Source organism: Oenanthe melanoleuca, chromosome 5, assembly GCF_029582105.1.
Source record: "Oenanthe melanoleuca isolate GR-GAL-2019-014 chromosome 5, OMel1.0, whole genome shotgun sequence".
Taxonomy (NCBI): Eukaryota; Metazoa; Chordata; class Aves; order Passeriformes; family Muscicapidae; genus Oenanthe; species Oenanthe melanoleuca.
This window is the reverse complement of record NC_079339.1, coordinates 6,329,769-6,347,539: the sequence shown is the minus strand read 5'-3', so window position 1 is coordinate 6,347,539 and position 17,771 is coordinate 6,329,769. Positions and strand designations below refer to the sequence as shown.

At 48.8% G+C, this 17,771-nt stretch overlaps 1 protein-coding gene across 2 annotated transcripts in view; it reads left to right on the top strand.

The window, feature by feature from the left end:
• The window catches only part of LOC130253934 (RNA polymerase II elongation factor ELL2-like), a 16,220-nt gene extending 12,511 nt beyond the window's left edge, over nt 1-3,709 (top strand). For both annotated transcript variants that reach the window (XM_056492981.1, XM_056492982.1), the window contains exons 6-9: nt 909-975; nt 2,589-2,760; nt 3,185-3,229; nt 3,369-3,709. In XM_056492981.1, coding sequence (XP_056348956.1) covers nt 909-975; nt 2,589-2,760; nt 3,185-3,229; nt 3,369-3,467 — 383 coding nt within the window. In that variant the 3' untranslated portion in view covers nt 3,468-3,709. The remainder of the gene's footprint in view (nt 1-908; nt 976-2,588; nt 2,761-3,184; nt 3,230-3,368) is intronic.
• The last annotated feature ends 14,062 nt before the right edge of the window (nt 3,710-17,771 follow it).

Here is a 17,771-nt window from a genome sequence, read left to right as displayed (position 1 = left end):
AGCCAGTCATTCTTCACCCTTGGTCTTTTTGGTGGTGGGGGTGCCCAAGGGGCTCTGGATGTGCCACCTTCATACTGCCCAAGATTTGAGTACCCGCAGGTACTAGATGTTCTTAGATCTTGGGCTGGAAGGGATGTAAGCTGTCTTTTCCTTACACACAGTCTCTACAGCAAGAAAAGATTCTTGCTTGAATCTAAAAACACGTGAGCATTGTTCTTCAGGAGCCACAAAATTCAGTACAGTTGGTGAAGGAAAAATCTGGACTGTGTTTCAAGTTGGGGCTTAGGCTGCAGCTTTTGTCATGACTGAGCCATGAGAGCAAACACACTTTTGGAAATGAAATGCTCACAGCAGAGCTGTTCTTACAAGTTGTATGGAACTTACTGTGACTATCCTCCTGACAAGAGTGCAGAAACTTTGCATCCAAACTTTGTTTCATCTGAACTTTAGGCCTCTGGAATGGACAAGGAAATGGCCATGAAAACATGGCATGAGAAGAACTCCAGCTTTTTTCTCTATTTCATATTAGAAACACTATGTTGGTCTCTCTCTCTCCCCCTCTGTCTATCTCAAGCTATTTTCTTTTGTGAAACTGCATCTGTTGCTGAGTGACGTGAATAGCTGTGGAGATGCCACCTTATAACTTCAAAACAGAAAAGCTGAGCTGAGCTGAGTTTTACACCATGGTAGTGCAGTAGAATAAAGTGGCCATGCCTTCTTTCTAAAGCCCAGAACTGGCTGCTTGAGAGAAAGTTGTGTGTGCCCCATTATTGATTTTTGGAGGTTTTTCTGAAAAATTTACTGTGAGAACACAGCTCTGAAGGACTTTTACAAGGCCATCCAGTGAGTATTGTTTGGCTTTTAAAAGATCTCTTGATGAAGTGTGTCAAAATGCTGCTTTTCTGCAGGAGAAAGAAAACATACTTCCATTGTCTCCACATGCTCTGCAACAAACATCCAAGCAGACTACTTGAGGTGAGTGAAATAGTAGTTAAGCCCTGACACTCGCAGTGGGTTGACATGTGAGACTCTTCCCAGTTTTGAAAGGATGATGTTGAGAAGGTTTTGCTGGATCTCCAAGGCTAAGATCTGAAATGGGCTTAGCCTGGACTGTCCCTCCCTTCCCGCAGTGCAGTTGCTCAGGGTCAGCTGCAGCAGTGGTGCTGCATCCCCTCCTCGTATTTGCATTACAGGAGGGGATGGAGAACTGTGAGTGTGTGTGTGGTATCAAACACTGGGAATGGCTGCCAGCTTCTGTCAGAGCAGTGATGTTGGTACCCAGGCCTCCTGCAGCCCTTGGGCTCTGGGGCAGCTGTGGCCTTTGGAGCAGGCACTGCAGGGCTCTGGGTCACACTGGATACAGCCAGGGATGCTGTGTGGGAAGGCTGAGGGCAAGGCTGACCCTGCAGGGGAGCAGCTGAGTGAGGCCTGTGCTAGGACTCTTGCTAGGAAGTGTCACTGGGCAGATGTCAGAAGTCCAGGCTGTTTCTTCTCTGGTACCTCCCAAGACATTGAAAAACATCTGTTTGTTTTCAGAATACAGCAGCACAGCAGTCAGGTGCATCTGACCTGGGATGCATCCCTAGCACAAGCTGCTCTCTGTCTTGGTACTGAATTTCAAGGTGTTGATGATTTACTGCATTAGCAATTGTTCTCAGGATGCTCTGAAGCATTTATTTTCATGTCGTGGGAGTTTTTGTCATTCAAAAGAACCAGGTGTTCAGGCCCAGAGGAGCAGAAGCATTGGTGTGTCAGTGCTGGGAAGGGGTGTCTATTATTCTCATTGCCACTTCATATTGGATTTGTATCATGAGCTTTTTAAAACTCACTTGTGTTGACTTGAGGGAGAAGGGAATGAGGAACATTTTTCTCCCATCTGTGGCTTTAAGCATTAATGAGTTTTGCCCTCCTTAGGAGATGATGTGGTTTGGGTTTTTTTGTAGTTGTAGTTTCAGACTAGTACAGAGTTTGTTTTTGTTGCCGTATTACAAGCGCCTCAGTTCAAGGCTCAGTTTTGTAACTGCTGTCCTCTAGAAGAATCTCATATTACCATGAACTCTGCTTTGCTGTTAGACAGGTAGACATCAATGTAGCTCAGAAGTTAAACTCTGTGTAAGCAAATCCTTCAATGCAGTCCTTGCCAAAAATGTATTGCAGATGGATTTTCAAAAGTAAATGTTAATTTTAAAGTTTTTCCTATATCGAAAGAGAATATAATTTATCAATGTTTCTGTTCTTCCTGAAGTTGTGGTCTTTTTTGATTTTTTGATACTTGAAATGAGTGCCAGTGTTTTCTAAATGTGCTCCACTTGCTAATGAAGAAAACCTCTCCAATGTCAACTATTAGTAACTAAGTGTCATAGAAATGTGACAGATTTCTGGAGTTACCTGACTGCATCCTCTTAAGCTCATGAACTTGCATATAGAAAAGTCAGTCCCAGAGCAACTAACAGGAACCTTGGGAGTCTGTGTTTGGCATTTGCCATGTGGTTGATGTAAAACTACACATGTGCTTTATGGAATAGGAACACATTAGAATGTTCTCTTAGAGTTCACTCACAGAAAAATGATCTAATTTTTTCCATTAGAAAATACATTGCCATAGTCTCCTTGGAGCAATGCCAGCACTACAAGGATGACTTCAATGCAGAGTATGAGGAATACAGGAATTTACATTTTCAGATTGACAAGATCAACAAGAATTTCATACAGTTTCATGAGCAATGGAAGTGTCTCATTCCAGGCTCTGAAGCCCATCAGGTAAAGATGGATGAAACCATGAAGGCTCTGCTTCTTCACAGCAATGTTTTGGATTCCCTGGAACTGCTCAGTCAGACAAAGGGAAGCAGCAGATCTGTCATATGTGCTCAGTTTGGGGTGGTTCTGATTTTTGCGAGACCCTGCCCAAAAAACCTTGTTTGAGCTGTCTGTGAACAAACAGCAAGATGAGATGTGTCCCAAGCGGAGTCTTGGAGCATGTGCTCCTTCTGTTCCCTATTGAGAGGCTTAATTGCATATCTTGGGGGATGCTGGGAGTTGGGCTTTTTTTTTTGCAAATCTCCCAGAAGAGTGGTGGCTCACAGAGAAGAAAATCTCTAGAGTCAAACTGAGGGTATTTTTAGTGTTTTGCCTAGATTTGTCTTTGTGGTTGTAGTAAAATATTCTTCTTTTTTTTTCCTTGAAGATGCTGCTTCATCAAATCCTAACAGAGTATCAGCAGTTAGAACAGGTATGTGTGACACCAGACCTGCAGGGCCATGGTTACTGCTGAGTCTGGCTCAAGGCTTCTTGAAAGCAAAGGACATCAGATTCTAAACTCTGCAGAAATGTCTGTACGCCCTAATTTTCTTTTGCTTTCTCCTTCACAGGGTAGCCCCAGCTACTCTGAAATGAAGAGCAGGTGCCAGTACCTCCACAAAAAGCTGTCCCATATTCAGAGCAGAATATCTGAATATGACAAGCAATGAGTGGAATCCTGGTACCACAGATCTGCTTCAGCCTTCATTATCAGTGACCTCTGGATTTTATTTCAAATTTCAGATTAGGTGTTTAGGGTTATATAAGTTAGTATTGAACAGTAGCTTATGTTAGAACTGAGGAGTAGATTCATTGTTAAAAATGTAGGATTAGGTCAGAGAAATTTAGGAAGTTTTAGAAGTAGAAAGAAGTTAGTATTGAACTTTATCAATAAAGGAATTTCACTGTTGATAACTCCTTCTCTTATTTGGGCTTGTGTGGTATTTGGAGGGGCTTTCATCTGGTCCATTCTTTTCTTCAAGCCTCTAGGTTTATCCATTGAAATAAACTTTTCAGTAGAAGGTGGAAGCCCAGTACCTCTGCTGTGAAGCTGTGCACATTTTAAGAAAATGTGGTAAATGTAAATCTTTTTGATATGTATTGGGCTGTTTTTTGAACTTTCTTGTAATTTAAAACCTTTTGCATTAGGCAGAAGAGGCATTAAATTTGTGTCAATATGTAGGTGTGAAAATACAGAAATCCACGAATACTTTCACAGCCCACACATCTCCACTAGGTTCTGCAGAATTGCCTCAAATAATGCACAGATATCCAGACAATGAGCTGGTGCTGCACTTATTTGTCAGTGGGCAGAGCTGTGGGAGAGGTGATTTTGGAACCAGAAGAGGAAAGGGAAAGACAACTTTCAGCTGGAGACAGAGTGGCACTGCTCTGGTGACCCAAGCAGAACAAGGCACAAGTTGCAAATTACTAGGAAAAGAGTTTTGTGGAAGGAAACCATGCTATCTAAGCTTTAGTGTTCTTTCCACAGCACATAGAGTTTAGAGCATGAATGTACGTCAGATGCAAATATTCCTGCAAAGTGTTAGAAAAAATCCTCTACCCACAGTTATTTCCACAAATATACTCATGAATGAATAAAAAACCTCCACAACTACATGTATCATTATGCAGGATACTCTGTAGGTTCTCATATTAACACTTCCATAATTATCTATGACACTTCCAAACATTTAAAGATTTTTATTCTCTCTTTGCTTCTTCAAAACTTACAAAATGTAAGGAAATTCTCTTTTTAAACTGCAGATTGTGGTGTGCCTAAGCAAGCCATTATTTGCTTGCTCATCATCATCTTTTCCCTGTCTGATAGAGTCACTGATGTATTAATTGTTGATCCAAACTTGAAACAGTTCATGAGGAATTCTGAAGACAAAATTATTGCACCAATTTCAATGGAATTCATGTCCTCTGACTCTTCAAGCTGAAGGACAATTTATTACATGTCAGAATTAAGTCTTGATACCTAGTAAATGGTAAAATATGAAATATGCTGACTAGATCACCATGTTTCAAGGTATCATTGCATTTTAGTCTTATTTGACCAAATTAGTGATCCAAGGGAGAAAGGACTGGTCAATGATAAGAGTGTTAGTAGGTGAAAAAAATATCTTGCTGTGGTGTAGTTGGAGGCAAAAATTAAGTATGTGGGGTTTGAAGTTGGGAAGTGATTCCATATCAGATGATTTTAACATAACATTACTAAGTGCATGATCTTCAAACAAACACACCGGCAACGAATGTCATGACATAAGAAATGTTGGTATTCCTTACATTGAAGGAAGGAAGAGGAGAAGGAAGGCATGGAGTTTTCAGGAGTATCCAAATCAAGCACTTTATTCTGGATCAAGATGGAATTTTCATGAAGGAAAAACACTAAGCGGAAGATGTTTCACCCATTTAAGTTTTTACTAACATTCAGTGAAAGGGACAATTTTGGAGTGTATAAACTTGCATGCTGAAACAGCAGTGTGCTGAGAGATTTTTAAGTCTGGTCCAAAGAAAATTCACTGTTGAAAATCCAAGTGTAAAACTTTTCAAATTAAATGACCCTTGATGAAGTAGGACACACAAGTCCTTCCCTTCAGCGTTGAATGGCTTGCTCTCGCTCATTCCTGAAAATGGTAGGCAAAGGAGAAATCAAAGAAATCAAAGGAGCACCAATGTATATCCCTAAAAGGCAGGTGTAGATCTGAAATAACTTGGGAATTAGAGAGACATCAGTGAGCAACTTTTGAGTCAAGCTGTTAGTGAAGAACCCTGTTCCAAAGAGATGCCATCTTTTCTCAAGGAAGTTGAGCAGCAGGATATCATGGCTCATGGAGCTGGCAGGTATGAAGCAAAGTGGGACAGTTGTAGAAATTAACCCTGTGATTCAGTGATCAAAGCAGGGTGAAGAACGTGTTTTAACAGACTCTGGGTCTTAGTAAGAAATGAAGAGGCCTCTTTTTATTATATTAGGCCAAGTTGTTCCTTGTCAAGTCGCAGCAGCTGTTTAGCAGAAGTCACTGCTTTAACTTCAGCACGTCTGAAGGCAGCCCTGGAAATGCTCCACACCTCAGCTGGTGCCAGAGCACAGGGACGCCCGGACACCCTCTTGAGACCCATGTGTGCCATGAAGTTAAGGCATCTCTCCAAACCAAGCTATCCAATCCAGCACTTAACACAGGAGATGTCACTGCCAGGGAAGTCTGCATACAGAGAAAAATACTAAACCTATTGAGGATTTGATATAATACAGGAAAAATTCAAATTTTGATACTTACCTTCATAAATGAGCATATATACCAGCCGTTTTCCCTAAGTGTAGTTAAATAGTGTGCACCTTCCATTTCAGTACAATTGTTCGCTTCATGCATTCACAGCTAGCAGAGCTCTAGCACAACTTATTTTTTCTCTTAAGTGTAAGGAAGATCTTGGTTCAAATGAAGTGTACTGCTTCCTCTGAAAGATACAAAATCAGGGAAATAATAGATGCAAAGTCATACGTTCTTGAAGGCAGGCCACTGCTATCTAATATAAGGATTGTTTACATTTAGCATCCTGCACATAAAATTACAAGCATACAATTTTCTTATGTTTGTGAAAAATAATTTTTGTGCTCCCAGAAATTGCACAGTCCAATAAAGCTGAACTCAGATACAAATGAGTTCCTCACTATAAAAATGGCCAAACAAAGAATAGCTGCCAGTGATACTTTTCCTATGGTCCTGTTTGCCCCAGGTGTGGATAAAACCAGCATCTGCCCTGCTCAGATCATTCCGGCCCATTGATCCGAGCCTGTCCCAGAGCATCATGAACAAGGACATGGAAGTTCAGCAGCCCGTGCTCAATGCCATGTGCTCCACTCAGGGCTCCTGAGAGCTCCTCCAGGGCCGGGATAAACCCCAGCAGTGGGGACCAGCTCCTGCTGTGTCAGCCAGGCAGCCTTGGATGGTGTTGGGGCAGCAGCACATGCAGGGCTCGCTCAGCATCAGCCCCGAGCACTTTGGGCAGTGCTGAATTCTCAGCAACGCTCTGCTGCAGGCTTTGGAGAAGTGCAGGTGATCTGTTGGATTGATCCCTGGAATCCTCGAATTCAGAGCCTGCAGGAAAGTCTGGCTGGGTGAGTGAGAGGGATCTTCCCATTTGTCCTGTGGCCTTTTTGGGAATGCTGCCAAGGAGCCTGATGTCTCTTCTCACCACCTGGAGGCTTCTGCACATGCCAGTGGAGCAGGGTTAATCACGAGTTGTAGACTACTGCAAACAGGGTGGTGTCAAAACATCCGTGCGCTAATTCCTCTCTGCTAATGCCTGTGCCCAATAGGAAGAGTCCAACATCTGTGAAAAGCTCCTGCACATTCACAGCAGCCTCAGAAACTGTGTTTGTACAAGCATTCCAGAAAAGTGTGTTTGTAATTTCTCAGCCAGTCTGAAAAGTATTTCAAGGGTTTCTGCAAGCAATCAATTGATCTATCAATCAATCAATATTTTTACGGTTTAAAGAAAAGAAATTAGAGTACGAGTTTGAAACTGTTACATTACGACATCTTACATACATCCCAAATGAATTTTTGCATTAGAATTTTTGAAGGAGACAAACTCCCCACAAACTAGAACAGCTGTCTTTTCTCTATAGAGAAACACAAGCAATGTTACAACACAATTAATAATTCATGTTTTCTTTGCAGGTTACACAGCCTCAAAACATATGTAACAGGAAATCATTGTAAGCAGAGTTCTTAAGTTACAAACTGCAGCAAATGCCTGTTGTACCTGTCTATGTAGCTCTCTTACCTCATGACTTATTCTGCAAGCTGCAATAAACAGCTGAATGCTCTCAGGAGCTCCAGGGTGTTCCTCTTACCATCCTGACTGAATGGGCAAAGGTAGCATGAAACAATATAAACAACTTTCCAATTCTATCAAAACTTAACCTGTAAAGTTTTCATTTCATGTCTGCCAGTGGAAGCAGATGTGCCAAACACACAGGAGAACATGTTCTTCTCCCTGGGGAATCTGAAATTATTATTAATTAGACCACAGAAGTGTTTTCTGAAACCTTTCCCCTTTCCTACCCTTTGCTGGTACATCTTCTTTTTGTGCTTTGAATTTACAGCTGTTCCCTGATGCCATTTTCCCTCCCTGACTTCTGTGCACCTCCTAGCTGGGAAAAACTAGGATAACCTAGAGGGGACAGAGGTGAGATTTTTAGATGGATTTTTCTAAAATGTCTAATGATACTGAAATTATTTCCAATTCCCCTGTGAGAAAAACCTGAACTCACAGCCATTCAGGGCTGATAATCACTGAGGGAAGACTGACATAGTATTAATAAGTAACATTTCCTGGGAGCAGTCATCACCCCAGTCCTCCAGCCTTGGCAAATTTTTGCAGTGGATGGACCCAAGTTCTAATGCTTAACCTAAATTTCTGTCAGATTTTGTTAGAAGGATACTGGACAGTAAATCCTACAAGAGAATTTCAAAATTGCATGAAGAATAACAGGCCCAGTCCAAACCCAACCACCTCCATCACTGCTCTACAGCAATTTTGGGAGAAATAGTGATAGAGTTTAAAATACTTTCTCCTTCCATGCTTTTCAGTCCTTCGCTGCACATCCCCAGAGAGGATTTACTCCTCCTTTTGTTCCGGACAGCACCTCTCTCTCCAGCACAATTCCCACTGGTCACAGACAGAGACGGAGCAGACCTAAGGCAATGGTTCCATCAGCAGCTGCAATTCCAAACTCTCTGTTCCCTGGATTGCTCATCCAAGCACTCATGGCAATCTTACCTCAGCCCAGATTCTCTGTCCTCAGAGGGAAATGCAGCCTAATGGTTCACAACACTGGCACCCCATTTCCTCTTGTTCCTGCTAATCTGGAAAGCCACAGGTAAATGTAGTCCCTCAGACCTTGCATCCCTGAACACCTGGAGAGCTTGAGTTTCACCCAGATCCCAGATTCCCTAGGCAGCTACTCCCAGCAGGGAGGAAAAGAGGAACCCTGCATCCCTCTGGCTTACCCCACAGCACGGGCAGGACCAGGAGCCCTCCAGCACAGACCCCTAGTGCTGAAGCCTCTTGCTTTGGCTGCTCAAACACCACAGCTTTTGGCAAAGGTGGGAGGAGTGTAAGGATTGTTTCGTGTGCTGAAAGAGAGGAGGAAAAGACAATTAAGCCCCCTGCAGAAGTCAAAGGATCTCAGCTTTCACACTTGTGCTCTGATTGTTCACTATGGGGTTTTATCCATGACAGGTGGCACAAATTCAGAGTGCCCTTTTCCAGCATTTTTATTCCTAACTATTCCAGACATTAAAAGGATGCAGGACATCGGAACACCAAGGCTAAGAGCAGAGAAAAGCACGGGAGGTGTGGGGGGAGAGCTGGAGAAGTGAAGGAACAGGCATTTTCTTGTTTAGATTCATCAGTGCTGGGAACTTGGCTGTCCTAGTTTGAAGGACAGGGGTCTGCCAAGAAAGGCAGAAATTTTCCTTTTAAACAGAGACCCGAACTGCACTTCCCCCAAATATTATAAACGTTTGAATCAAGGACTCTGAGGCAGAGATAAGGGGGTAGGAATAACAGCTCTTTTACTAATATATCCAACCGTACCAGCAGAAACAACAGCAGTTGTTAAAATTACTAACAAAACAGAACAGATAATTCGGTTCCAGTCCTTTCTTTAGCTGTGAGCACGCTCTCTCTCGGCGGGAGCGGAGGCGGGAAGGGGCGGCCGCGGCCGCGCCGGTCTCAGGGGAGGGAGCGGCTGGGGCGGGCAGCTCCTCGCTCACCGTTTGGGTTCTGGTGCTCAGCTGTGTCCGCAGAGACTGGAGGCTGGAGCAGGGCAGATGCAGGGCAGGTGATCGCAGAGGGTCTGACTCTCGTGCGTCCGGCCGCGCGGCTCCAAGACCGAGAGGATCCTCCTCCCCGCCCCCGGAAACACAAGTCCGCTCCGGAAGCATGAGAGCCCGTCTCCAAGCCGATCCCACCTACCCCTTTTTGTCCAGAGCCCGCAAAGATCCGCGGTGTACCCGGCAGCTCCATTGGCATGACAATGGGAAAAATTCTTTAAATTGACACAGCAATAGGAAAAACACTCAACCCACAACATTGGCAAACAAGTGGTGCTGCATGCATCAAGGACATAGTGCCCATGGTGTGGTTGTTTTCCTTTGCTCATAACCCTTGGCTTCACCCCCTCTCCAGAGGAGCAGAGGATTCCTCCAGGCTAAGGGTGAGTCTGGACCCACTCCAGGGATGTGTCCAGTAAAGAAGGGGAGTTGTTTAGAGGAAATGACCACAAAAATCAAACCACACAAACACTGAAATGAACTCCATTGAGGTGCAACACCAAGTGTTCACAGCAGGCAGGGGCACGAGGTGCATGCAGGACCAAGAAGTACCACTGCACTTGGTTTTTCTGCTTCCCTGTATTTTAGTTCTGCTTCACTTCACAACTGCTATTCTGCCAAGGTCAGTTCCATTTTCAGAAGCCTGTTTCACGCTTAGTCAAGGCTGGAAATCCTCACTTAGGATTTCCACATCACATCTGGATTTGCCAGGAAGCATGTGCACACAAGATGCCCATTTCTGTGATAACTCAGTCAGAAATCATGCAACCCAGCAACTTGCTCCTCACTGCACCACTTGGAAATACATTAAAAAGCCAGAAAAAACAACAACCACACAGCAACCCACAAAAGACAGACCTTACTGCAGCTTCATCTTAATATTCTTTCCAGTGATAGAGAGAAAGGAGGAAAGCTGTTCTTCTAGCTCTGCACCAAGCAGTTTGAAACAGCCAATCTTGCCCTCACCTGCAGCTTCCTTCCTTCAGTCTTGGCCTGACTTCTGAGGGGCCAGAGACACCACACAACCCAAAAGTATCAGCACTCACACCCACTGCTGGTACGGACATCTTCATGGTCTATCTTTGGCCAAACAAACCCCAGGACGGTTTTGCTTTCCTGGCAGACTTGGCCAATTTCATTCCCTGTTGGAGTCAGTGGGTCAGGGGTCTCTGAATTCTTCAGAGAGAAATCAGAATGCAGGGATTGAATTAAAGGCTGTGGATGGATTGAAGTATATTAAGCCACTCATACATAAGTTTTAGGATATGTAAGTGAGTCAGTAAGTAAGTTTTAGTATGGACTCTAGTGCTTTTAGTAAGTGAAAGGTTTCAAATACCCAAGTTGCAGTGTGAGTTCTAGTGAAGGTTGAGAAAACATACTGATGTTTTCAGTAGAGCCTCCAGGACCATGGTTGTAGAGAGTATTTTGACAAAATAAAGCTATAGTAAGAATATGGTTTACATTTTTTGGATAGAACAAGATAGGTCGTATGCGTAGTTTATATGTAACCTAGTGTGTAAAGAAACAAAATTCTAATAGATTAAAAAGTGGTGGTGCAAGTTTGTGTCTTACCTTGTTGGGAAAATTCTGTAGAAGAGTTGGTATTGAGAAGAGTTGGTGCTTTTTAGTGATCTGTTCTTGCCACTGCAATTTGCCAATTGCTTTTTCCAGTCCTTCTGCCATTGCATTTCTGCTTACCATTTCAGACTGATGTGATATGTAATAAATGTTCTTTGTAACAAATAATCTTTTTAGCAAGTATAAGCTGCTTCGATCATTTAAGATAACTCGACAAAGTTGGAGCCAAGAGGTCCAGAGGTTAATAATCTCATGCTTCTTGTCAGAGGTGTGAAGCTCGATGGATCTGCTGTGGCTGTTGCCGGGACGGCCGCTAAATCCCACTTGGCTCAGGGCGCGTGGGGCGTGGGCAGAGGCCTGCCTCTGGTGGGGCTGAGCCGGGGAGTCCCGGGCTGGGGGGGGCGGGCACCCCCCTCCCAGTGAGGAGGCTCTCTGGCGAGGAAGAAGGCTCTGCCATGAGCCACGAGGCCTGGCCTACGTTTGCCTGCTGCCCATTGGAGAGAAAGAAAGAGGAAGAGTCCATCAGGGCTCAAATGATCTTTTGGTACTTCTGGTTCTTCTCCCAGCTTTGCTAGCAGAGCAAGGTCTGTGGCCCGGCCACCCGCTGGCCGTGGCAATGCACGCAGAGCCCTTGCTCGTTTCACTTCAGGAGACACCAGGTGGCATTTGCTTCAGCTTGAAAGGACAGCGGTTGTTTCACTGTTGCATTTCTTGATTTGTGAAAGCCCCTCCTACCCGTCCAGTGCTGGAAGACACAAAGTTACCATGCTGAAGGAAAGGCAGGGAAAGCTTGAAGAAGGCCGTAGGGAGCACTGACATTCCCCCTTCTCCCAAGAGCTTTCTTCAGCTGAAGCTGCTGGCAAGGACCAGACTCCACAGCCCGCAATGGGTTTCTGATTGTTTTATTTTTGTGGTCCTGCGTGGGACGTGGTAACCGGGCGCTGCACAGGCTCCGGCCAGGCATCAAAAATGCCCGCCCCACACCCAAGGGTGCCAGAAGATCTGCTCCAGCTCTGGCCTGTCGGCGGGGTGCTTGGACAAGCTGACGATGATCTTCCTTCCTGCCACTAGTAACTGGTAACCGGTCCGCTGAGCAGAGCACTCTGGTGCTCTACTGCTTCCTTATTCGCACTTTGTGTCCTGCAGCGATTTCTCTCTAACGGAGATGAATTGCCGTCTACTCCTCACACAGTACACTCTGCTGTTAATTTCTTCTACTGCCAAAACAAGCCTGGGAGGCACAGTTTTCTTCTGAAACTTCTGTGCCATTGCAGTTTGCCGTGCTTCTGGTAAGAGTGCCAAGCACTCTTTCAAGTCTCAACAGCAAACAGTACAGAAGTGTACCTGAATATAAGGATAAAGTGTGCACATCACACAGCATTTCTCCCCTCCCACTGCACATACCAATGTCTTCTCTGCATCTCAGAGCCTAATAGCAAGCATTAAATTTACCACAGGAGGCGTCATGAAGAGTATAACCGGTAGCAGCAAAGCTAGCTGACGTTGATCTTTCCTCTTTCCAATAGTCGCTGACAACCGGTACGTTGTTTCAAGGCTGTTTGGAGAACACGTGCATTTAGAACGCCTTGGGTTCTGAACAGCTTTGGAACAGTGAAGGTGCAGGGAGAAGGCTAGCACAACATTCTGACATGGTCAACAGCTGGGAGTTGTTTTTTCATGGATCAAGAGCGATCTCAGCTAACGCCACATGTGAATAAGCTTCGGAGAGAACATTGGTATGTTCAGTGCAAGGGGAGAAATGCTTTGTGGTGTGCACGCATTCTCCTTAGCTTTAGATACACTACCATGCTGTTCGCTATGCAGGGTTCAAAGAGTGCACAGCACTACGACAAGATGCAGGGCAGAATGGTATGGAACAGAGTGTTTAGAAGAAAAGTGCACGTCCCAGGCGTGTTTTGGCAATAGCAGAACCTAGCAGCAGAGTGTTCTGTGTGAGCAGTAGACGTTAGTTCATCTCCGTTAGAGAGAAATCACTGCAGGACACAAAGCATGAACAAGGAAGTCGCAGAGCACCAGAGTGCTCTGCGCAGCGTACCAGTTGTTAGTGACTCCTGGTAGGAATGAAGATCGACGAGCACAGTACTCATAGAAGAAGCAGGGCAGAAGGTGAGGTGCACTTTTCTTCTAAGCCACATATACGGCACCATTCCGCCTGGCTTCCTGTAAGAGTGCCATACACTCTTTCCACTCTGCATAGCGAAAAGAATGGAAGTGTACTTAAAGCTAAGGAGAAAGCGTGCACACCACAAAGCATTTCTCTCTTTCCACTGCACACGCCAATGTGTTCTGTGCATCATGGAGCCTAACGACAAGAGGCCTGTTTAACAAAGAAGATTGCATGACAAATAGGTATGAAGTAGCAAAGCTAACTGATGTTGATCTTCCTTCTTACCACTAGTCACTGGCAACCAGTAAACTGTGCAGAGCACTCTGGAGCTCAGCGGCTTCCTTGTTCGCGCTTTGTGTAATTTGGTGATTTCTCTCTAACGAAGGTGAAATGTCATCATTTCCTCACTCAGAAAACTCTGCTGCTAGCTTCTTCTACTGCCAAAACACGCCTGGCACGTGCACTTTTATTGTAAATCCTCTGGACTATAGCAGTGTGCTTTATATCTTGTAAGAGTGCCATGCACTCTTTGAAGTCACCACAGCAAAAAGCACAGAAAACCTAAAGCTAAGAAGAAAGCATGCACAGCACACAGTAGTTCTCACTTTGCACTACACTTAGAACTGAGTTCTCTGCATCACGGATAAGTACCACAGAAGGCTGCTTGACGAATAGGTATGCAGTAGCAAAGCAAGCTGACGCTGATCCTGCTTCATGCCTCTTGTCACTGACAACCGCAATGCTGCGAAAAGCACTCCTGTGCTCTGCGGCTTCCTTGTTTGCGCTACGTATCCTGCGGCAATATCTCTCTAACCGAGGTGAAGTGTCGTCTCCTGCTCAGACAGAACACTCTGCTGGTAGGTTTTGCTACTGCCAAAACACGCCTGGCACTGTACTTTTCTTCTAAACCCTCTGTACCATATCAGATTGCCCTGCTTCTAGTAAGCGTACCGTGCACTCTTTCAATTCTGCATAGCGAAGAGCACTGCAGTGTACCTAGCACTAAGGAGAAAGCATGCACAGCACACAGTAGTTCTCACTTTGCACTGCACTTAGAACTGAGTTCTCTGCATCTCAGGTATGTACGACAGAAGGCTGCGTGTCAAATAGGTATGTTGTAACAAAGCAAGCTGACGATGATCTTCCTTCTTGACACTAGTCACTGACAACTGCTATGCTGCGAAGAGCGAAGCGTGCACACTACACGGCATTTCCAACTTTTCACTGCACACGCCAGTACATTCTCTAAATCTCAAAGACCAACAGCAAGAGTCCTGTTTAACAAAGAAGGCTGCATGACAAATAGAAGTATGTAGAAGCAAAGTTAACTGATGTTGATCTTCCTTCTTACCATTAGTCACTGACAATGGGTACGCTGCGCAGAGCATTCTGGTGCTGTGGCTCCCGGGTCCTTCAGGCCTTGGGCGGGCCCTCGCAAGCGGCCACGTGCTCCCGCCAGTCCCCTGGGCAGCCCCTGCAGCTGCGGCCCCTTGGTGGCATCTGATGCTGCTGCTCTGGGATGGCAAGGGGACACGTGCACCGCTCTACTCTGGGATGTGGCGGGCGTTGTGGAGGCAACTGGAGGAGCTGGTGAAGCGGGGCCACCTGCCCCGCTGTGGCTCGTCCAGCTCCACGCGAAGCCCCCATCCCTCGGAGAGGCCTCCCTCCACACCTGGGAGAGCCTCAGCCCTTGCAAGGATGGCACAGCAGCAGAGAGTCGCCATCCATGCAGGGGCCTCAGGCTGTCAGAGAGCCTCCATCCTGCCGGGAGCCTCTGCTATCTCTGACAGCCTCCATCCCTGGCAGAGGCTCAGTGAGACCTGTCAGCCTGCGCAAGGCGCAGAGCCCCTGGACAGGTCTCCCAGCTCCCTTGGACTCCCGGGCACAAGCCTGACCATTGATGTGGCCAGGGAAAGTCCACAAGTCCAAACAGGAGCCCAGCCCGAGGCAGGGGAGCCTTGTCAGGAGCAGCTGGTGGAGCGGCAAGCGTCCTGGAGCCGGCAGGTGCCGGCCCACAGCTGCCCGGACGCTGTGCCGGTTGTGGCAGCTGGCAACAGCCCCAGCCTGGTGGTGGAGACGAGCCTCGAGACACCAAGGGGCTTCCTCCATCTCCAGGAAGCTGCTCCAAGACGGCCCTCGAGCAGCACCAAGGCCTCCCTAAGAGCAGGTGAGATGTGCCCAGGAGCTGTCTGAAGATCCCCCGGGGCTCTTGAGGGGCATCCTCAGGCCAGGCCATAGCCCCTGAGAGCAGCCTAGTCCCCGGCTGCTTCCAGTGCCTCTGATGTCAAAGGCTTCAGAGGCTTCAAACTGCCCTGTCTGCCTTGCAGCTGCTCCTGGCACCCCTCCGTGCCAAACCTCGGGCTGTAGCCCCGGCCGTCCTCGACAGCAGGGGGCAGCACACGACGCCGGGGACAGGGACGGTGCCGCCTTGCCGCCTTGCCGCACCGCGCCTCCTGCAGCCGCCTCTGCGCTCTGCCCCGCCCCGTCTGTGCCGCTGGCCAGCCCGACGGCTACCGATAGGCGGTGGCCGCTGCCCGGCACGCAGCGGGAAGCAGGTGAGAGCAAGGTGGCCCCATGGTGGCCCGGCCTGCCTGACTGGCGGGCACTTGGCAGGGGGGTCCTGGGCGCAAGGCTGATGGCTCGCTCTTGGCCACAGGGCAAAAGAAGCAGCTGCAGGAGCTGTACCAGCTGGGCCCGCAGCTGGGAAGCGGCGGCTTTGGCACCGTTTTCGCAGGCACCCGCATCTGGGACGGGAGCCCGGTGAGTGGCCACTACGGCCGGGCGTGGGAGGAGGGGCAGGGACGGGGAGAGACAGGGCTTGAGCTCAGCCCCCCTCTCTCCATGGCTTGCAGGTGGCCATCAAACGCGTGGCCCGGGAGAGCGTCCTGCAGTGGGACGAGCTGGTGCGTGAGCGGGGCCAGCTGGACAGGGAGGGCCGGGGAGGGCTGGGGTACGCCCGAGACCCCGGCAGTGGCCGGCGGGGGATGGCGGGGGGATGGCGGGCGTGGGCTCAGAGCCGGAGCCAGGGCATGGCGGGCCCGGCCATAACAGAGACTGGTGTGGGGCTGGGCAGGGGCCACCTCCCAAGCATCCCCTGGGGCTTGGCACGGAGCCCAAGCACCAGGGTGCCTTCCCAGAGGGGACGCCGCGGCATCCCAGGCAGGGGCCAGCGCAGCAGCCACAGGGCAGCATCAGGCCTGCTGGAGGCATTGTCTCCTCCTCACAGCCCGACGGCACCCGTGTTCCTCTGGAGATCGTGCTCATGGAGAAGGTGGGCTCTGGCTGCCGCTCAATCATCCAGCTCCTCGACTGGTTTGAGCTGCCTGACAGCTTCCTGCTGGTCATGGAGCGCCCGGAGGCATCTCGGGATCTCCTGCACTTGCTGCTGGAGCAGGAGTTCCTGAGCGAGGAGGTGGCGCGCTGGCTTTTGCGCCAGGTGCTGGAGGCCGTGTGGCACTGCACCGCCTGCGGCGTCCTGCACCACGACATCAAGCCGGAGAACCTCCTCGTGGACCCGGAGAGCGGCGAGCTGAAGCTCATCGACTTCGGTTGCGGCACCTTCCTCCAGGAGCGCGCCTTCACACGATTTGCCGGTGAGCCCCCAGCCCGGGCCCCGCTCCCAGTGCCAGGCACTGCACGGCCCCATTCCCTCCGGGGCTGCGGGCTGCAGCCCGTAGCCGACTGCCGGATCCTGGGCCACAGCATCTGCCCCGTGCCAAAGGGCAGCAGGCAGCCGGCCCTGCCCACTGAGAGGGGGCTGCATAAGCCACGCAAGGCCGTGGGCTGCTCTGCTGGCCTTCTTTGCCTTGCACAACGGTTTCTTGCCTTTGGCCACTTGCCTGGGGGACGTGGGGTGGCCTCCAGGGGAAGTGGGACCCGCCGGCTCAGCCCCTGCCTCAGCCAGGAGGCCGGCTGTCTGCCAGGCTCTGCAAGGCAGCGGCCTGCGCCCGGACAGCGCCGCCTGTCTCCCCTAGGAACACGCGTATACAGCCCACCCGAGTGGATCGGCCTTGGCTGCTACCACGGCCATTCGGCCACCGTCTGGTCCCTGGGTGTGCTGCTGTACGAAATGGTCTGCGGGAGCCTCCCCTTCAGGGACGACCGCGCCATCGTGTCGGGGCAGCTCGTCTTCAGGCGCCAGGTCTCTCCAGGTTGGTATCCGGCCTCAAGAAGGCAGGCTGTGGCGGATGGCGGCGCACGGCAGCCCCCCAAGCGGCTCGGCGGGACGGCCATGTGCCCTCAAGGGCCGGCCGCAGGAGGCTGCCCGTGCCGACAGGCCGGGCGCGGCACGCGCGGCTCAAGGGGGTGGCCGTGTCCCGCCGTGCCGCTGTCCCGCACGAGGCAGGGTGGCTCGGGTCCTGCGGGCACCGGGGGCGGCAGCCGGGCAGGAGCCTGCTGCCCGTGACCGGCGCTTTCTG